Source organism: Grus americana, chromosome 3 (assembly GCF_028858705.1).
Source record: "Grus americana isolate bGruAme1 chromosome 3, bGruAme1.mat, whole genome shotgun sequence".
Lineage (NCBI taxonomy): Eukaryota > Metazoa > Chordata > Aves > Gruiformes > Gruidae > Grus > Grus americana.
The window spans coordinates 56,554,354-56,576,787 of NC_072854.1; the positions used below are offsets into that span (position 1 = coordinate 56,554,354).

The 22,434-nt window shown below is 40.4% G+C and overlaps 1 protein-coding gene across 7 annotated transcripts in view; it reads right to left on the minus strand.

Moving 5' to 3' along the window:
• TBC1D32 (TBC1 domain family member 32) overlaps window positions 1–4,654 on the minus strand; it is an 89,802-nt gene extending 85,148 nt beyond the window's left edge. For 6 of the 7 annotated variants that reach the window (XM_054821981.1, XM_054821979.1, XM_054821983.1 and 3 more), the window contains exons 1-2: window positions 4,156–4,619; window positions 1,642–1,796 (exon numbers count right to left, since the gene is read on the minus strand). In XM_054821981.1, coding sequence (XP_054677956.1) covers window positions 1,642–1,796 — 155 coding nt within the window. In that variant the 5' untranslated portion in view covers window positions 4,156–4,619. Of the gene's footprint in view, window positions 1–1,641; window positions 1,797–4,155; window positions 4,620–4,639 lie in introns of those variants that run through there. The other variant, XM_054821980.1, reaches the window with a different exon arrangement.
• Window positions 4,655–22,434: the final 17,780 nt, after the last annotated feature.

Genomic DNA, 22,434 nt, shown 5'->3' on the forward strand with positions numbered 1-22,434 from the left:
TCAATGAGCTAGCAGTCTGGGTGGATGGGGTAAAGGTCAAGGAGAAAGTTTCTTAATGGTCTCACTAATAAATTGCCGTATGAACTCTCAGACCTCCCATGAAAACCAGCCTATACTGCTATGGGGCATGAACAAGACTAGAATACCTCCAGAAATATTCCAGGGCCAGAGACTAATTCTGCATTTAAAGCAATACTTGGTTTTCCATTACACGTTAAGTTTAAACTTTTCTCATGAAAAGAAAGAATCTTTAGGATCACCATTTTTTTTTATCAGAAAGAGTAATGGATGCTGTGGTTTCACTGTTCTAAAGGGAAAGCTATGTATGCATTGTTGCCACCAGTTGTAGACTTTACTCCCTCATCCTGAGTATTCTCCTAGTATGTCCTCAAAAGAAACATTGACAGAAGGAATTTCATAGGTTTTTTGGTTGTTTGGGTCTCCCTACTCTATGTATCTTCCTTTAAAGAAAAATGTTTTTCTTTCAAAATGACATGTAATTTTCAACTTTGCTATGTTTATAACCAAGTTTTTTACTCTCGTGCTTGTCATCCAGTAATCTGGTGCTCAAAATTCACAAGACTACCAACAAAAGTGTTACCTGATTCAATTTGTAATACAAATTAAAATTGAGCTAAAATACATTTTAAAACATTTAGCATCTTCAGAACATACAAAAGCATAAAAGTTTCAAAATTATAGTGAAGTTTTAGACAAACTCAAGTTCTATTTCACTTATTTACTTTTACCTAACTTCTACCACTGACAAAGCAATGCTAAAATCTAGACAAATTTAAGAGAATTTGGATAGTGCCACTTCGGAAAAAAAACTGGCAGGGAATTAGCTGTCTCAGAAGTCAGGGCACAGAACTCTGGTCCTTATTAAAATGTCTTCAAGGTCATTTCAGGTTGATATTCTCTTGACTTGTCACAAATGCATACTAAAAATCTCCAATGTAGTAAAAAAATAAACAAGTTAGACTAGCATGGAAAGGAAAGAGGAGTGTGGGCTCCAGAAATCTAGATCACATGTAAAGTGAGGTCATGCTGTCAAGTCTGATTTAACAGAAGTGTGATGGGAATACATTTCTGCTTTATTCAAAATATAAATTAAAAGAACAAGTAACTGATAGGATATACAAGGGTTCAGTAATATAATCCAGACAGAACAATCAAATATGGAAGCCAATTGCCTTCTGAAAATCCACCTTATTTTGAAAAACAAAATTATATTATCTAGCAGGTGTAAAAAATACTGCCTGACAGCCTTCAGTGAGGATTTCTTCTAGCTTCTGTTTGCATGTGCATTTAGAACATTACATGTACACATGAACCCAAGTTGGCTAATTTAAGTAGTTTTGTAAGTTCCTCTGTGTCTTACAGCACATCGATTACTATTACAGTAAAAATATATTACCAAGGGTGAAAAAGGTTAAAGAAAAAAAAATCAGAAAAACAGCAACATTAATTTTATTCTCTAAATTAGCATCTTTTCAGCATTGATTAGTGACAGGAATATCTCTATATATAAATACATACACATGCACACAGCAATATAAATTGTAAACATTTCCCAGGAATAACATAGTTCAACACATTTTATCTTGTTCAAAATATTAAAAACAGCAAAAAAATTTTTACTTGTGAAAATTTTCATCTGTTTCCTCCAAATGCAAAAGAATCTCTTCCGCACATTCTACTGATGGGGCTCCAGTGATTTTTTCCTTCACACTCTGCAGCAACCGTCTAAGCATAGACTGTAGCAGAGCTTCATCTTCACTTGTGAAGTGAGACATCTGTATAAAACAAATATAACAATAACACGCTCTTATAGTTTTGGTTGTCTTCCTCCCCTCAAGATGCTAAGAAAAGCATAAATCCCTCAAATTGCCACTTTTTTCCCCCCATTATCAACAATGTGAGATTTTCTATCAAAAAACATGATCACAGATGGGAAATATTTCATAGAGCTTATCTTCAGACAAACTGGAAACAAAATAATCAAAATAGTTTTAATAAACCTCCTGTTATCTTAGTACAATATTCTTAAATGAGATATTGCATTAAGAAAAACCTGCATATTCCTGTTCATAATTGCTTGAGGACTTGCCCATCAAATAGGAGCAAGGCTACACTGTAATTTAAAACAAAGAGGGGTTTACAGATGTAATGATTGTATCTAGATGAGAAACTTCTACAAGTCTCTCAGCTGCTTCTCATCCACTATTGCTACCCAGTTCTGATTTTTGGATCCCTCTACTGAGAGCTGTTGCTGTGCCCATGACGAAAGGTGCTGGCAGCTTTTGCAGCCAGGTAGAATTATCAGAACTGTTTAATCTCCCTGCGGTAATCAACTGCAGTGACCTGACAGAGTTCTGTCAATTTAACCCTATAGCTACTAGGAAAAACTGGGAGAAGCAGCAGCAGTGATAAACTGGAAACAGCTGTCAAATCCAGAAGACAGCATCTTATCAGTTTAATTTTCAAAGGCTGCAAAAAAAACCCCCAAAAGCTCCATTTCTATCTTGATTAATTAAACTAAATTCATGGCTTAAACTTCTTTATATGCCAAGGAACACTTCCAACCCCCAGTGGCAGTTCTAGTTTATACATTTCTAGTCTATTTAAGGAAGAATGATTTAAAGACCTTTGACTTTATATATAAAAAAGTCAATCAAAGACTCTCTAAGCATCTGCAAAAAACCACTATGCACACTTGGAAGAGACAATATAATAAATCACTTATTCAGACTTAAACACTATTAACAAACAAAAAAATCAAAGCCATATAACACCAGCTGGAGGAGTTACCCTTTATGAAAGGTAATGGTTCCCTGAGTTAGCAGTTCACTGTAGTAAGTAGCACAGTTGCTGAACATTTTACTTTGATCAAACATAACTCAACATTAACTCAATCATCTTAACAGAAACTGCACTAGAAAAAAATTATATTAAAAAAACTCCCAAAACACAAAAGAAAAAACACAAATGCCTCGTAATAGTCTTAACTCCCTGATCTGCAGCCATCTTGCTTATAAATTAGAGTCTCAAGATATTTAACCAAAGTCAATGCATTTTTAGGTCTATATAAACCACTCTCCTAAGTCTTATAGTTTGACTTTAACATTAGATAATATCCTAATTCCCTGTGAAAAACTTCACTTTGTATTGTGCTGTAACTAGGCATTTTTAAAAGTGCAAGTATCTGGATACTGGTTAGCAATCAGTGCAAAGCCCCACTAAAATTATTCATAAAGACAAACCATGAGAATATTGCAGTTTCACCTCCAGTTCGCTTTGAAAAGTCTTATCTGACTTATGTAATCACAGTGACACTTATCTTAAAATTAATTTGTAAAGGTTTGTGGTTTGTTGTGTTTGGTTTTATGGTGGTGGGTTTTTTTCCCAGCAGACATATCTCCACTCAGTTTCCATGCCAAATTTAAATGATCATTTTCTCCCTAAAAAACCTTACCCAAGCACAGTTTGTACAGTCTTTTCAAGTTCAAATTCTTTTTCCTAGCACTGTCCCACAACTGCGAGGCCTGACCAAACCCACGGACGATTCAGAAGCGGCCTGTTGCAGCCAGCACTGATCCTTTCACAAGCCTTTGCTTGAGCAAGGCTTTGAACAACAAAAAGTTATACTTTCCGCAACAAACCAAAGACAGCAGGTAACAGAAATAAAAGGAGCGCAAGAACTCCTACCCCCTCTCGATTTTTGTCGTCAGTCATCTCAACTGCCTATCACTTTTTGGCAGTAACCAGATTTCTAGTGACAACTCCTGTATGAAAGCAGCTTGTCCTTTTAAAAGGGTCAGGAGGAAAGGCTACACCTGACCAGGCCTTTCACGCTACCCCTAAAACTACAGCGGGGCTTTGCCAGGGCACCTTGGACGCGCTCGCCCCAGGCACCTGTTTAGCACCGCGGCTGCTGCAGCCGCCCGCACCGGTCTCGCCCCTCCAAGAGGTCTCCGACACCACCCCCCCGCCCGGCCCGGCCCCGGGGCCCCGCACTCCCAGTTCCGCCCAGCCCCAGGCTCCGGGGGCCTGGTTGGGCCCCGCGGGTTGTGGAGAGGGGCGTCGCTATACACCGCCCTCGCCGGCTCTCTGCCCCCACCCCGCACCGAGCCCCCCCGGGCCGGCGGGAATCACCTTGAGGCGGCGGCTGCCCTCCCCGTAGCGGCGGCCGCGCGTCTCCCCGGGCGGCGGCCCTTAGCAACCGGCGGCGCCCGCTGCTGAGTCTCACAGGGCCCTTAGCAACATCGCGAGAGGCCGGTGGGACGCGGGACGGCCGGGCCCGCAGCCCACTGCCCGCTCTCCCCTGCCCGGGTGGGGAAGTTGCTATGGCAGCTTGGCCCGGGGTTTCGGCTCTTCGCTGGCACCAGGCCCGGCCCCCCGCCAGCGCTCTCCATCGCCGCAGGCTTCCCCGACCACGGGCGCGGCCGACGTGGAGGCGGGAATGGCGGCGGGCCGGCAGCTCCAGAGGCCCTCTGGCAGCGGATTCAGGCGTGAAACGGCCTCCTTTGGCGCAGGGAGGCTCTTCGGCTCTCGCAGTCCATCTTTAGAGCGCGTCTTGGTGGTCTCTGCTTTGTCGGCCAAGTTACGTAAAAGGAAGGTGCCGAGGAATAGCACTGACCTTGAAAAAAGTTGATCTGCGCTTCCCCCTCTCTTTCAGCGCTGTAGCGAAGCACCCTGCACCCAGGCGGCGGCAAGGGAAAAGCCGGGGCTCGGGTAACTGGGACACGTTTATCAATAAGGGTGTGGTGGTGTCTGTGCATCCCGTGTCCCGTTCCCCCCCTACCCCCCTCGGCAAAGCTCATGAAACATTTAGCCGCAGGTAACTTGGCTCTCCCTGTCTTCAGGCTAGCGTGTCAGGGCTCACCTCTATCCAGTCCGTGGTGGCCCCCCAGCCTTCAGCGTGGTGTGGGTTTTCCGCCGAAAGCAAAGGGATACGCTCATGCCGTTGTTCCCAATTTACATCAGCAGGGGAGCAGATGGTCTCAATAAATAAAAAGATTAATGGCAAGGTATTTTCCAGTGCTCTTTAACTCTCCATCCCCTCCTGGGATGGAGAAATTACTACAAAAAGAGCAAATAGGGGTGTTTTTTCTATTAAAAAATAAATGCATAACACAAATCAGCAAAAGCATTTTGATTTTGAATCATTTTCCATTACCTTAGCTATAACAAGCCAGAAATTACTTAGAACAAACACTCATAATGATGTTTGACAGTGCTTGTATGTAAGGTGACACATAGTACCTCTTAATGCTTTACTCCCTACTTTTTTCTAATGATTTTGCTAATATCATTAATAGTAATCTTCCATGACTACATGTTCCTGTAAGTGGATCTGTAGCCCCTTCAGTTAATAGAGCTCTACCTAAGTGCGGGGATCCACTCTCACAGTAGAACTACTAGCATATTGGGGCCAAGCATGTAAAATGCAGTCTTTCTACTGAAAAGTGATGATTCAGGAATCAAAACATAAACCTGTCTTACTGCTAGTCCCTCAAAAACAAGATTTTGATAGGTTGCAATGGAGTCTCTGTGGTACCCTTAACGCTGTTCTCTTCAGTGCTTTGAAGTGGCCAGTGCCCTCAGGTACCCACAAAACAAAAACTGCAACGATTGTCTGCTGACAGCTGCTTGCAAAGGATCTTGAGTAAACTCACTGGAGTCCTGTTAGCTCAGCCATGCACCCTCCATGTCTTCTAAGTGCACTGGTTGGAATGGGCTGCAAGTGACAGCGGCTTATTCTTCGTCCATGCCAGGCCCTTCTTTCACAGGCCACAGAGCGGTTTGCTTCTTTCCTGTCCCCATACCAACTAAGAAGTGCTGTGCTGTGGTACACCACTTCTAATTCCTCTGTCACTTCACAAGCGCTGATTCAAGTGACAGCACCTCAATTTCATGGCTGGTGTGGAGTAAAGAAACTCAATATACATAACATTCAGCATTCCTAGTCCTTACTGAGAGGCTCCATTTTAGCACACCTTTCCTATTTTATAAAACACCTTATAAGACAAATTGAAGTTGTAGTGGCATCACAGGAAGATGTTCTCCTGGTACTTGTGGTGTTTTTGAAATCCTTCCATTCCTTTCTACTCTCTTCCACCTTCTGTATTTCATCCAGCTTCTTTTGCCAAATATTTTGCAGCATTTGGAACCCAGAGCCCTTTCTCCTGAGCCGAGCTGGCAGATCTCAGGTGCCATTTGGCATGATCATTAGGGTGCATCCAGGCAGATACTTTCCGAGGGTGAGCAGCACTATTCTGAAGCGCATTATGTTTACATGGATGGATGTCAGTCAAATAAGAGAGGTTGCAATCACTGTGAAATTGCTCATATGGATTTCACACTGGTGAGATTCCACTGTCACTTAGACTGAGGCATCATTTTCAATGGCAAAAATATTCCAGATATTCTCTTCCAGTTGTGCAAACAGGAAAGCCCCTGGCTCCTAACCCTGGCTAGGGAAGACATGAGATACAAACGTGCTTTTTAGGATTTCAGCATTTGTAGGAAGTCCCAATGCTGACTTCTATAATTTTAGAAAGTTAGAGGAAACAGCAAATGCACCAGTTCTTAGAATGTGTAGCATATAAACAAGCAAAGTTTGAAATTGTAAAATGTTATAGGGATGTGAGTAATTTAAGTATTACAGAGAAGTTTAATTTTTTGGACCTGAGGATTAATAAGAAGATTCTCTCACCATACCTTGAACTTTTCCCAAAATTTGAATTACTAGTTTATTCCAAATTTCTGTAAATTTTAAATGTTCCTGCAGTGTCTCCAACATGGCAGTTCAGAAAGGAGGAAACCGTGGACAACAAAGAAATCTTTTTAGCTAGTGGGAACATCTGGTCTTAGCGCTAATGTCATTACACCAGGGACATAATTTCTCGCCTTTCCTCTCTTCTGCCCTGCCCTCTTCTCTTTTCCTTCATTGTAACTGTCCATAGGACGACCCTTTTGTGTGCATGGCACAGAAAGGTCTGGAGAGATTTTGGTTTTATACAGTTGATACACAGCCATTATGAAAGACTCCAAGAATGTTTAAATAAGACTTTCAGCAACTCAGTAGGTAGGACCTTTGTTTTAGCAAACTAAAAGTGTTATTTTTTAGTATCTGATAGAATAACTTACCATAACCAGTATGTACTGAAATCTCACTTTCTGTTTTTCTTGGCTGATACTATTTTCAAAGGAGTATATACCAAAGAAGAACTAAAGGGGAAGGGAAACAACACTTGATTTAAACAAACAAACAAACACAAAATCAACTTTCTATACTCCATTCCAGAGCTAAGTCAAGACCAGGAGGAGTCAGGATATTCCCACTTTAGAGTTTCCCAAACTAGGACTAAGAGAGATGTCAGGGAAGTAAAAATAAGTGTGAAGTCTGGTGCTGGAGATAACACAAGAAGCCTACTCAACCTTTCTGAATACTCTGACATCTCTTAAGCAGTTCTTGAGCCCCTGAATAAAAGGTTAAGACACTTCATCAACCTTTTTTATGACCACTGTGCATTTGTTGCCCTCTCACATCACTAATCATGGGAGTTTCCCAAATTTGGAGGAACAATGAGTATGTTTTGAGAGTTCATTAGATCATAATCTAATCATAAATATCAAAAAGGGAACTGCTTAAAATATTACTGCTGATGGGAAAGTCTTTTTAAATAATCTCCAAAGGAAATTTTCTGTTTTGGAGACCATCTGTCCTTTCCTCCCTGTGCACTCTGGGGAAATACTAACCCATTACTAGATGTTTCCATTAAAGCAAACTATAAGGAATCGGTGGGTAAATGGGCACGAGGGTCACGGGCTGGATCATTTCAAACTATCAGCTGCACTTGGAAAGCCTGTGTTAAAACATGTCCATATAGAACTTATAGTGGTTACATTACAAAGTAAGTAAAGTATCATGACTTTAGTCTAAAGTTACATCAGATGAGTTTGTACCTTACTACTGAGAGCTAAGCCTATATGAGATGCGTATAAGCTCTTGCAGGAATCAAAGAATAAAATTGGGTCAGTTTACTTATTTGGTAATTAAACTTCAGTTATTCTAACATTTCATAAAGACTTAAGATCTTACATTACTATTCCTGATTTCTTTTGTCTGAGAAAAGAAGTGAGAAACTGGCAGGACATCGGTAGGACTCTCACATAACATTGTAAAGCACCAACTCGGAACCATCCTGCCCAATAACAATCAGGAATTTTATTGATTAAAAATTTAACTTAGTGAATATATAGACTCTGATTTTTCCATCTGTGTTTTATGATGCAGTTTTCAATAGATACTCTGCGTGTGGTTGTAAAAGTTACTACTGGAACTGAGGTTCAGTGCAGGCAATAAAATCTACACTGCAATGCTAAGTAACTGCCTCGATGAATCAAAGACAAAATAAGCTTCAATAACAACATAAATATCCAAAAGCCAATAAAATTATTTTCTGATCCACAAACCTTGCTTGGTGAAACTTCAAGGAGCTAAGGACATATGTGTCACTGGCTCTAATTGGCCTTAGGCAAAACTCTTAACATTGGACTTACTTCTTTATTGGAAATTGAGGATAATAAAATTACCTTTATATTCCATTATGAAAATTAGTGTCACAGAAGTACAATATAATAACCAAATGGCATCATAAATCTCTGATTTATTTGCAATTTCTTTTCTGATTAATATTTTGGGGGGTTTTTTATCATGTGTTTCCTGAAGGTGGCAGCAATATTCAAGAGTTGCGTGGATGTCTGACTTTTGAACCTATTGACCTGGAATACAACATTTCTTTCAATGTAAAATATTTGTATTTATGGCTATTTATAACATGGTAAAATCAAACTTTAATGGCATAGATATTGTAGTTGAGGACATATGATGTACAATATCACCACAGAACATGATGAAAATTGTTGACCTGAGGTAACGGGATTGCCTGTTCTTTTGTCTGGTAAAAATTCAGAAGCTAAAGGAATATTTCTAAGGCATTAAATATTTTCATTAACTTTGTACTGTTGCTCGCAGTTAAAGTTATCCATTTCATTGAGTTCAGTGAAGCCTGGATCATGTACATTTTCTGAAGTGAACTGTTAGCTCATTTGTGGGCACTACATTAGCACTTCAAAGCAGTACAAATATTATCTGTGATCGCTGAGGGAAGATTATAGCCTGTCTATAGGGTTCCTTTCAGTTCCAGTCCTCCATTTGATCTTAATCATCTGTAATCACTGCTAGAGTCACTCAGGCCAACTGTATCTCACACCAGCATCACAGGGTTTTAATTCAAAAAGAATCTAACACTTCTCCTTTTGCCTTAGACTCAATACACTTCACATGATTGTGAAATGGGTTTGCTACTGAGGAGAGGCAATAACATCGACATTAGAAATACGAAACAATTTAGAGAACTCTCTTCTCCTTTCATTTGCTAGCAGTTGCCTGGTCAGGGACTTGCAGGTCCCAGCTGCAGTCTGAGTGGAGAATCATGGAAGTCAGCAAAGACATCTCTGCAGCGGGACTCTGCTCCCCTTTGTCTTTCACCCCAGGAGTCCATAATGTTAGGTGACTCTCATGCTTGAAAGTCTTCTGTCGGGTCCAGGTCTGCTCTCACAATGCATCCAGGACAGGGGCCCAGGTTCTGGTACTGCTGTCCCAGAAAGGCCACTTGAGGAAAGGGATTGTATAGCAGCCGATGGTCGTGCTGCCAAAGGAGGTGCGAAATGGAGGCAGAGGCTTCCCCGTGAGTCTTCACTGGTTCAAATGGACTTCCCAAGTCCTCTTATACTTTCAGACCTGAATGTCTCATCCTGAGAGAAGAGTAAGGAAGAAAGTGCATTTGTTTTAAATGTAACCTCCCCACCTAAATGTGCATGGAGCACAAAAGCTACAATTTTAAATTATGCTAACAGAGTTTATTACACTGTGCTTTCTAAGGAGTCTGCTCAGCAAACCTGGTGGTCTTTTTTGTAGTTGCACATGGGGATTGCCGTGCCTTAGAATGGTCTGTCTGTCTTCTGGTCCTCCCCAATTACTGTCTGTGCTACCTTGCAAACTGGTACTTTGATGGCCTGAAGTTGGATATTTTTATAATTGCTTGGTTTTATGCTCCTCTTCTGTGCAATGTCGCTGAAGTGACTTCCTTCAGATTTCCTCCCAAGATTAGCAGTAATTCCTGCACCCATCACACTGGCGTTTCAGAATTCATTCATCAGCTCTTCTGAGCTGCTGATGTGGTATTCTGTTGCAGACACCGACTGCTACTCACTCCTTTTTGTCTTAGGTTTCCCTGAAATATGTCATTGTTATCACTTCCTTTATTATACCGTCTGTACTATAAAGCCTGTGTAAATGGTTTTCTGTTGAGCCACCACAGCTTCTCTATCCTCTGTTTTCCATCTGTCTTCTGAAAATTGTAGCCATCCAGATAAACTACAGCTCTCCTTACCCAATGGCTTATCCTGCTATAGTTCTGAATCCCACTGTCAAACACAATGCAACTTCCGCCCTGCACCGTCACACCAAGTGCTTTTTGTAATCTGAATATTTGCAGGGAGGCAAATACTTGCGACATTTGCTACGTAAGCTGTTGTTTTATATTCTTTTGTTAATATAAGTTATAGTCTTGTTTTTAAGGATTTCTTCTAGAAGTACAGATTAATCTAGCCAGATATGACGCACAGAAAACTTTGTTCTCTTCATTTTTGGAATGCTGTAAAATGCTTGAGAAGTAAGCAAATCATGCTCGTTGCTGCTGATTTGAAACTATACTCTTTTGTAAGACTTGCCTAGGAGGACAAAATTTGGCCCGTGCTTTGCCATGCTTTATTCCTCTGTGTACTTTCAGCAACATGAGATGTGTGCTTTGTTTTTCAAATATTTTGTGTCCTAGCAAACTGTGACCTCCTCAAACATCAAAGTGATGTTTTAAAAAAATAGTAAAAGCATTGCTTGGTAACAACACTGTTTATTTAAATTCCAGAAAGCACTTTTTAACTTTTTCTTTTATTTCAGTTAGATAATGTCTGGGATTCTAACATAATTTTACATGTGAGAAAAGTTTTTGGAGCTTCTCTGAACAAATACTGTGTGTGGAGTAAAGGAAGATGGATGAAGAAAAACACCAGTCCTGAGTATCTTCACACTAAGAAAATGGTCTTTTAATGCAAACTGATTTTAAGATTGTTGTGTAACAGCATCTGTTCCGCAATGGAATCTCACTGGTAACACAGAGACATCCCTTAAGATAATGAATCTCATGTCTTTGGAGAAGAAAAATATGTTATAGCTTTGTATTATTGAAGTCAATATGCCACCCTCATCTCTGGTATAATTCCAGTGAATTTTAGTGTTAAAAATGAATTTGATTCCGTAAGTCTGCAAATACATTTCTCTGACATGAATAATAATCTTTAAGTAACAAACAGAATACTTAATATTTTCATTGACATTTATTTTAGTGCTCTTATGGCATGAGTAGAATTCCAATAGAGACATGGTTTTATCAAACTCATTTCAGCGAGGAATAAGATAAATACTTCTATCTTGATACACCTCCGCAGCAGCTGTTACAAAATTTTTTTTGTAACGCATATTTTATCCCAGACTAAATCATTGTCCCCAAAAGATATTGACAAGTAAATAAAATATTAGCCATATATTACTTTATTTTAGTATTTTGGAAAAAAAAAACCAAAAGTAATTTTCATGAAAGCCATATGGCTTACAGCAGAATGAAGAAATCTATCCACAGACCAGGTACAACAGAAATCATTAGGGCTCTCTGCCAGTGCTTTAGGATGCAAAAGTGCAAAACTACATTCAGCTGGACAGGTCTTGCATCCCCCCGATCAGGACTTTGAATGTTACAGCCTGTTTGACATGAAATCTCCTGATTTTTTTAATTTCTATCTGTAAACTCGCAAGAAAATTGAACAGCCTGCAAAAAATATATCCACACTCTTCTTCAGTTCAGAAAACTCATCTCTTCAATTCTTTTTTAAAGGAACCACCTCCTCCATCCAGGCAGTTGTACTTATGGATACCTGTCTGTGGCAACTACCAGAAAAAACACCGACTCTCTGTTCTTCTGAGTCAGAATTTTATTTAGATCTGGAAGGCGGGACTCGGTTCCCTTTGTTCAGGAGGTACCTTTTTTCCAGACTTGTGAATGGTCTTTTTTGCTGCACCAGACCTGTAGCGTACAAGTCAGTGCTGCTGAGAGGGAAAAGAACTGTGATTCTGGGGTGGGAGAAGTCAGCTAACAACGGGGGTTGGAACTTCATAACCTGGCTTTGCCGTCAAAGAAAATGCGAGCGCATCCTGTTTTGATAAGGCTGAGCGTAATCTTCAGTCTGTTCACATAATGAATATCTCATCTGTAAAATGGGTTTTGTGAACTTGTAATGACTTGATTGAAGACTGATTATTCTGCTTGGAATTCTTGGAGCACTCCCATAGCAATGCAAAGTATGCTAATAATGTGTTAATTACTATTTTAAAGTCTGTTTCCCTTTTTGTGCACTCTTTCTGCTCAACTCGTGTTCCTGGGCTTGCACTGGAGAATAATGTGATAGCTGAAGGGAAGAATCCATGCGGATGTGGACTCTAAGCTGGTGTATGTTGATTAACTTGATTTATGCTGATGGTTCTATGTTAAATTATACTTGTGGAGGATTCAACCCCAGTCTTAAGGAGGATATACTCACAGCTGAATAGTTCTTGGCAAAGTTCTCCGAAAACTTTAAAAATACATTCCTGCTTAGTTTTCAGCATAATTTTGCTAGCTACTCTGATGCTTTATAGTGTTTATAGCACTAAATAATTGTAATGCCATTGTGTTTCATACTCTTTATTTTACTGCTTATGCACCATATGGTACTGATGTGTATTATATTGCATATAACTCAATACAATAAACATAGCATTACAAAAGAGAGTTGCTGCATTTTCTTTATTACAGGTAGGTTACCTACTGTGATGAAAATAATATAAAAATACAGGGAAATTATTATTCCCTTTCTTCCTACTTTTTATTCAAGAAATAACCCCTGGTAAATTAGGTTCAATTTTCACGAAATTCTGTACAAACATAGATCTTGGTAAAAAACAGTAAATAAGCTCTGCTAGAATTTTATGGGTTTTTTAAAATTAGCTTATGTGTGTAATGCTTTGCCTCAGAGGTTGCTTGAAGATCAGTCCTGAGGGTTATTGCATATTCTCAGTTGTTTCTGAAGGCAATGGATGCCAAGAATCTCACTTTGCAGAACAGAACCATTTATTCTTTCTCTTATTTACCCATACGTCGAATTTTTTTGCACTTTAACCAGGACACTCCATTTTCCTATGAAATACTTAGCTAAGCTTACTGACATGAGCTGTCCTCTGCAGAAGACTGTAATTACTTACAGAAATATACTGCATGGCTCTCATTTTGTGGACTTGATTCCAGAATGGGAACTAATAATCCAAAAGAGACCATTGAAATAACATTTTTAGGCAGTGCATGGGAAGGTTCAGTGTCCCAAGGCTCTCCGCTCATTCTTACTCGCTTTTTTACCTTCCCTCAACATACTGAACAAGGAGGATGCAGGTAGAAAATATGAAATGAGGGACTGTCCCTCAAATCCTCTTCTGGAGCTTAGGTACGCTTCAGGGCTGCAGGTACGTGCCTCTTTCTACTTTCGGTATTCAGAGTCCATATTCTCTCCTCAGGATAAGTGCCCATCAAGATGGCTTGAATAAGCTATTGAAAGCTCCTGGAGTCTTTTCAGACTGTGCCCTAGCTCCGTCTGAGGAGTGATTAGCAGTGGTAGATCTGCATATCAGGCATCCTCCAGCCGGAGGGACCCCAAACCTTCCTCTGTCAGCAAAGTCCCCGTCAGCAGTCCGTAATGTGAGCGACGCAAGGGAGGGGAAGGGTTTCCCAAAGCAGTGCTAAATTCCTGTAGCTGAAAAGCACATACAGGGATGGAGCTTGACTGTAGCACAGTGGTTAAGTACTGATGTGGGAGTGTTGATACTTTTATTATTCTTAAGTCCAGTGATTGTTTAATATAAAATGCATGGTCAGTCCTGACAGTAGAGACAGTCCCATGGTTTCACTCCTACGCAAGTGTCCTAGTGGCTCTGCAGAGCCAAGCTCCCCCTTGACAGCTTTCCCTTTTGGCAGATCCTGACCTCCTTCGGAAATCCTCAGCAGGAGAAGAGGGAAGTCCTGCTCAGCCTAGCCTGCTCCTCACCAACTCTAAAACTCTCCTAGGAGCAGGTTTGTGTTGAATTCCCAGTTTCTAGGGCTGAGGTAGATGGCATCAGTGAGCACTGCGAGACTGAAGCGGAAAGAGGTGTGCAGGCATTTGGGGATCTTCAGAGCCAAACAGGAGGCTGCATCCTAATTTTCAGTTTGGGCTGTAAAGTTTACCAAGTCCTGTTTATACCAGAGTTCCTTCTGAATCTGGTCCTAAATGCCTTCCTTTTTCCTCACACGTGCCTCTTTCTCTACTCAATTCTCTCTAGGTCAATATGAGTTCTTACACCAATTTCTGATACCTAGGATAACATAATAAGGATAGGATGTGGAAGATGTGTCACATCTTTAAATAAGGCTCTTTTTCAAATTGTCACTTATTTTGTATAAATGAAAGGCTTTTTATCAGACAGATGTTATAGCAAATTACAACCTACTTGGGGTACAGAAGGGAGTGAAAGGCAATCTGGATCAAATGTACAAGGAACTGCTCATATATGCTGTATTTTAGAAGTTTGAAAGAGAAGCAACCTGTAGGAAAACTTCAGCCAGCCTTTCACATCATCTGTCTGTCAAAGATGATTTGTGTGTTATTAAATAAGTTAGCAGAACCTGTCATCTCCCAACACTACATATTGCTTGTATCAGAGCACCAAAGCATCGGTTCATAATACATTGTGCAGATAAATTTGTCCAGGGCAATTTTTCCAATGTCAATAACACTGGGTTTGTCTTAAGACTCAACTATTTAACAGCAACACAAGACCAATGGAGCTACTTCACCTGAATCCTCCTTCTCTTCACTTTTATGCTAGTGTAACTCCACTATCAGAAAGAAATCACATCTATCTACCCTAGCATTCGTGGCCTCACCATACTTGGTACTATAAAAGCATGTGGTGCAGGTCCCATGGAAGGGGGGCCAGGGCCAGGCTTAGGCTCCCTGCCTGCCGCAACTGTGACCCCCCTTCTGTGCCCCGGAATTTTAAACAGAGGCACTGCAGTGGCTCATTGGGAACAAGCGAAGCTGTTCAAGTGCTGATTATTCCAGCAGAGCCTGAGCAAATTAATTAATAATTAGCTGTGAAATTAATGTACACCTTCTGTTTTCCCTTGTACTTTTCCCATGTTGCTAATTTGCTTCTGCATCACCAAGGGACAAAGTAGATTTAAAGAACATATGTGAGAATGAGCTAAAAGTCTCCCCAGGTAAACCTTGTTACATTTGCTAGCTTTTTTTATTATCGTATAGAGCTTTGCCTTAACCCTTTAAAACACCTGACTCCTTAAATCTTAATTTTTTTTAGTGCCTATTTAAATGACTTAATTTGCTGATGAGAAAGAAAAAATAGTGCTTTGTCTTTATGTTGTATTATACTATATAGATATATAGCATATTATTTCATTATGTCTTATCCTGTATGTTTGCATTTCAAATGCATGATTTGAGGGTGTTTGTGTAGGGTGTACTAACTGAGAATGGCATGAGTTGACATTAGGGCTGAAGTACCATGTATAATATAGCAAAGTGTTGTTGGAGGGATTTTATATGTTTCTGTATGTTAAGCAGAAGGTTTTACTCAGACAGAGTATTTTGTGAATCTTTACAACAAGAAATACATAAATGAAGTTTGAGTGGATCTGATGGCCTCCATATGAGCACTTAATTATAGACTGCACCAAAATGCAGCATGAATATTACAGACATTTCAGTAAAATGACAGCTTTGACTGTCACCTGCAATATAGGGTGTGGGAAGATCTCTTGGAAATCTGAGGTGACATGAGCTGCAATTTGAATCTCTGTTCCTCTTAAAAAGTGAGGTTAGGTACTTTCTACTCTAACTGGCAATCTCTGGGCCCTTTACTATGTGTAAGGCTATAGGTATTCCCAGTCTTTATCGCACTGCTGACTCTGTTCACTCAGACTGTGACTCTTGTTTTCTGTAGTCTTACTGACTTTTTTTTGATCGCTCCAGGCTACTGGACAGGGATGAAGATAGCTGTAGCGCAAGGGAAATGATGTAAGTGGGGAAACTTCCATGAGAGCAGGTAGCAGCAAGTTTCTAATATGACCAGAGTTTAAGAAGCACTACTGTAGAAGCAGCACGTGGCACATAAGAAGATGAAAGATTCTTTCCCTTTTCGTAGAACAGAAGAGAATAGGAAATCCGTCTTAAGCAGAAGGATGTCCACAGTCCCCTTCCCTGTCCTACCTCTTCCTGAATGCACTTGGCCTGGTAGGGAAGCTTAGCAAGTCTTTTCAAGATTACTTTGTTGCTTGCTTTGAATCTGGTGCTATTCAGGTATCTCACCTCAGTTCCAGTCAAGAGTAACATTTTGGTCAACTAGGAACATAAAGAGGTGGAAGCACTTTTGACATACTCTAGCAGCCTTTGAAGTAGCTCATTTATAATGCAGATAATTTCCCAAACTTCTTATTGCTCATGCTAAGCAAATAATGTGAACAAAATTGAGCTAACTCATCTTGTTCAGATCAGCCGTCTTGCCAGCATGTCAGCAGAGGGACTTTGTGGTCTTCAAGCCTGTTTATTTTAGTGATGTACCAAAAGGTAGCACTTTCTTTTCTTTGGATGCTTTTTACCATCAAAAAATCTAGGAATAATCTGAAAGGTAAATAGTTATCCTACTTGTAAACTGTAGTGGGAATATATGCCAACATGTAGGTTTACAAAGGGTAGTATTTGCATATAAATCCAAAGAACAGTTTACGTAAAGATTTTTAAAAGGCTGATTCATCAAAAATCAGTTACAAAAATACATTAGGATTAAATAGAATCTAAATGTTATGGCTGGACTTAAGTGGCTTGATTATACTTTTAAATGTTTGGCACTGTGTTTCCCCAGTCCTAATAAATTGAATTTCTGTTTCTTCCAAAAATTGTTTCTGCTGTTTATCCCATTTGAATAAATATTTGTGCTTGGACTGGCTGGCAGGGGAGAGAGACAAAACCCTTCCACTGAAGTCGCTGCTGGTGAAAGCCCTGAGCAGCACCTTCCACGTGGAACACAGCACATGCCCGAAGGAGGGATTGTCCTCTCAGCAGTAGTTACAGAGTTGGTCTGTGACTGCCGAGGCTCACCACCTCCCAGGAAGACAAATTTTAAGGTGCCGTCTATGCAGTCTTAGGTTAAAACATTGTTAATGCAAGCTTATTATTATGGATGTCACCAGTTTTCTGATGTGAATGTTCAGTTTCTTCCCATCTCTTCTCATGTCCTGGTTTTGGCTGAGAGAGAGTTAATTTTCTTTCTAGTAGCTGGCATAGTGCTGTGTTTTGGATTTAGGATGAGAATAATGTTGATAACACACTGATGGTTTTAGTTGTTGCTATGTAGTCGTAGTGTCTACACCAAGTCAAGGGCTTTTCAGCTTCCCACGCCCTGCCAGGTGCAGAAGGAGCTGGGAAAGCACAGCCAGGACAGCTGGCCCAGCCTGGCCAGAGGGATATTCCCTGCCATAGAACATCATGCTCCGGATAGAGCTGGGGAAGCTGGCTGGGAGGTGGGATCGCTGCTTGGAAACAGACTGGGCATCAGGTTGTTTGGTTTTTTTCCTTCTGCATGTGGTGAACAATTGCATTTCTGCATCGCTTGTATTATTGTTATTATTCTCTTCCTTTGTTATCCTATTAAACTGTCTTTATCTCAACCCATGAGGTTTTTTTCCATTCTTCTCCCTATGCCCTTTTTTTTTGGGGGGGGGGGGGGGGCGCGGGGAGGGGAATGCGAGCGGCTGCATGGTGCTTAGTTACCGGCTGGGGTTAAATCATGACATTGGCCTTCTTCCATCTTCTTGCCACCAAAGCAAAGCCTTTCTTCTCTGTCTCCTCTGCTTTTTTGCTTTCAGTTTTGCTTGAATTTGTAATGGAAATAGGAAAGTGGGAGAGATTAATAAGATACTTAAATCCCTGCAGCTCTTATCAGAGCTCTGTGGAAGGGCTGCCAGCTGTGTTCTTCATTCCTCTCTGCTGCGCCAGGCTCTTCTTCCTCCCTCTTCCTTGACCTAGCTTCCTACGATCCCTCTTCCCTTCTATATCAGTTTGGAGCAGACCCCCCAGCACGTATCATTACCTTAGACATGCCTCAGGGGAGAAAGCCACAAAGTTGCTATTCTTCTTTACAAGGCCTTCCTGGCCTCCTCCCTTACTATTTTTTTTTCCCCCTTGTTAGGCATAGAAAGGTCAGGACTTTGTCTTCTGAGCTTTGGGTGCTAGCCATAAGATCATTTCACTGTGAGAGGACGTCAGAGTCTATTTAAGTCAGTGGAAAGACTCCCGATGATTTCGGAGAGGTTTGGATAATGGCCACGAGACCACAGGACAGGTTGTGTTGGTCGGAATTTCTTTCTGTAGCGACCCTATCCAGCAAGCCAGAGGAATGCCCTGGCTCACCTTCGTTCCCCAGAACACTTGCTTGCTGTTAGTCAGTGGTAACTACAGCGACAGTGAGGAGCTCTTTCTTGACTCGTGTCTTGAGCTATTTGAAATGTAATTACCTTTTCAGTGATGATAATATTAAGAATTTTTTCTCCCTTTTCACAAAAAAAACCCCAACTTTTTCTTTTTTTGTGTGTGGTTCTTTTTCATAAAGGCAGTGGCCAGCTGATTCATAGGATCCATCTGCACTTTTATAATGATGCCTCATGTACCAAATATTTCCAGGCTATGCAGCTTCCTTTAGTTTTCATCAAGAAAACATTCATTCTCACTTTCTACTGATATTTAGCCAAATTTTTCCAGCATTAGTTTATCCATATCATATTGAGGTTAATATTTAAAAAAAAAAAATCTGTGAATATGGTTACATTACCCCTCAGTCAACCCTTTGCTAAGTTTGATGTACTTAGCACTTTTAATTGTAGCTTATAATTAGTCCCAGCCTTCTGACCATTTCTGTTACTCTTCACTGAAACTCTTCTTCATTTAGAAATGTTTTTCTGCTTATAGAAATTAATTTTAAAACTCTTAACCTATTAGCCAAGTTGTCCCATGCAAATTTCAATATTTAACTGGTAAATTAGTGCAACAAGGTGGGCATCTTACATTAATGTTTTTAATGAACTATTGAAGAAATTACTTTGCAAATTTTGGTGCTCCTAATTTTCTTCTGGGCATATATCTCCTAACTATGCACACCTGGGTATTCATGAGTTCTTGGCTTAACTTTCACAACTAGATTTTTCCTCTGTAAATGTTTTTTGCCAGTTACTTGTGACCTCGAGATGCAATTTTTCATTTTTTCCAGCCTTTAAAACTAAATTAGAATATCCTCTGGGGTCTTTTATTTCTTCTTAATAACTAGAATCTTGTATGCTTTTAAATACTTGTGTCATGTGCTGGATCTGTGCTTCAAAGTTATATTAAATTAAGAAAGTTATATTAAATTACAAAATCTATGCAAGCTGACCCACGAATTATGTTTTGTTGGTTGATATTTATAATCCTTTCCTCTCATTATGATTTCTCAACTGTGGAATTTTTCTTCTTCTGTATCTCTACCAACTTACATGTTCAAAGTAATTAATTTAGGATAAAAAAACCCAGCATGATCCTTCATCAAGGAGTAAAACAGTGACTGCAACAATGATAATTTTGCTATTTTAGACAGCCAGAATTTACACAGTCAAAGAATGGTAATGGGCAGCAGATAAGCCACTTGTTCAGCGCTGACTATGAATTGGAGCCAGGACAGAAGACACAATCATTCCTGTCAAAACCAAATCCTCAAATAATTTATCATATCTGATTTAGATTCCAAGAGAATTGTAAAGAGGATGAGACAAAGGAGACAATCAAACATTTTTGAGAGATCTCTGATGTTATCTCATTCAGGCAAGCAAATGGTGAACTGACCCATCTGCTTCTCAATTTCAGGCTTGGTTAGGACTCCTGCAAGTCTTACATTAAAAGAAAAAAACCCACACCCACCCACCCCCCAAAAAACCAAACAAAAACCAAAAAACACCCCCCCCCCAAAAAAAACAACCAAAAAGCCACCAACCAAAAAAAAAACCAACCCACCTGTCTGTCTTTAAGACATGCTGAGACCTATATCATTGGAAGTTGAGAAATGACACCAAACAACCTCTGCCATTGTTGCCTTACTCTGGGTAAGAAAGGGACACTCTGCGGCCTAATAGAAAGAAGAATGCTTGGCCCACCATTTCCATCTAGGTTTGTCTGGGGATGAATTTGGCCTCTTATTCTCACAAGGAGAAGCTGCTAATGTGATGCTCTCTGGAGGATGCTGTGTCTTAATAACAAGATTATGTGGACATTTTGTTAATCAAAAATGAATGTCCAAATGTTGGCAAAAACCTTAGTGTAGTTTGGATCATAGAATAATAGAACAGCCAAAGTTGGAAGAGAGCTCAAAAGCTCATCTGGTCCAACCTTTCATGGAAAAGGGAGCTTAGATGAGATTACCTAGCAGCCGCTTCAGTCATATCTTCAAAACCTCCAGTTGTGCGTACTCCACCAATTCCCTGGGGAGGTTGTTCCAGTGAATGATTGTTCTTACTGTAAATAATTTATTTCTTATACCAAGATGAAGCCTCTCTGGGCTACAACTTGTACCCATTGCCCCTTGTCCTCTCCATGTGGCTGCTTGTGAAAAGAGAGCCTCCATCCTCTTTGTAGCCGTGCTTTAAGTACTGGAAAACTGTGATAAGGTTCCCCCCTGAGCCTTCTCTTCTCCAGGGAGAAAAGACCTAACTCCTTCAGTCTTTTCTCACAGGCAGGTTCTCCAGCCCTTGAATCATCTTTGTGGCCCTCCTTTGGACCCTCTCCAGTCTGTGCATGTCTTTTTTGAATTGTGGAGACCAAAACTGGACACAGTACTCCAGGTGTGGTTTCATAAGTGCTTAGTAGAGTGGGATGACCACATCCTATCTCTGCTAATAATGTCCCTGTGGATGCAGCCCAGGATCTGATTTACCTTTGTTGCAGCAGTGCACCGATGACTCATTTCCAGCTTGTTGTCCACCAGGACCCCAGTCTCTTTCAGCAAGGCTGCTCTCCAGCCACACAGATCCTAGTCCGTACTGGACTCTTTGGTTACACTGTCCCGGTTGCAGGACCTTGCACTTGTCTTTGTTAAACTTCATACAGTTCTTGCTTGTCCACTCTTTCAGCCTGTCCAGGTTTCTCTGTAAGATGGCTTGTCCTTCTGACATGTCCACCTCACCACCCAGTTTAGTGTCATCAGAAAACTTGGTGAGGGTGTTTTCAATCCCATTTATGACGGTGAACAGCGTGAAACCCAGTATTGATCCACGGGGGACCCCACTTGTGACAGGCTGCCAGCCTGAGTAAAAAAATATTGATCACCGGATTACTCATTGATCATCAGACTATCAGGGTAAGAACAGATTCCCTAAAATATTTCTCTGTCACTCTACCATATTACTGGTTTAAATTCTTTTTTAGCAATTAACATCTCTGATTTTTCTTTGATATATCTTTTTGCTGTGCCCTCAAGCTTTCTGTGATAGCTTCGTAAGAATAGTGGGTAGAACATGAAGTGCTAGATCTTGCCTTATGAAAGTGGAGGAAGGTAACTCCTTTTATTCATCAGCAATTTGCCTTCCTTAATTTAGGGCAACGTCATTTATGAATTTGTTTGAGACTAAGGAGTCTACTTAGCAGTCTCTCATAATTTTAGTGAGGAGTTTTAATTGTTTGTTTAATCTACTCATCAAGATCCCTGCTGGATATCTTTTTGGTAGTAGCCTTGTGTTTGGATGTGGCTCTGAGAACCAATATTTGGAGAAAAGGTCCTTACTAAATATGAGGTTTTAAAATTGGGAAGCTAAATTACCATCTTCCTTGGAGACCAAATGTTCTGACAATATGTGTGTAGCGGCCTGCAGCAGTTTATATAAGGGAGAAAAGGAGGCACCACTGAAACATGCAAGGGACATGATAAAAATTGTTTCAAGGCTACGAAAGCCAGCAGATATTCAAAAGCTAAACAACCTGAATGATCAGACCAAATGGTTTACCCATAGGCAGAAGGTAAGGAGATATGCAGGATTTTTTGTCTGTGTCCTCTTTAAAACCATCTTCTTGAAAAATGATGAACAGATTACATGGGCCGGGGGGGACAGGAACCATGGAGGGATGGAGATCTGAACTGAATGGAAAATAAAA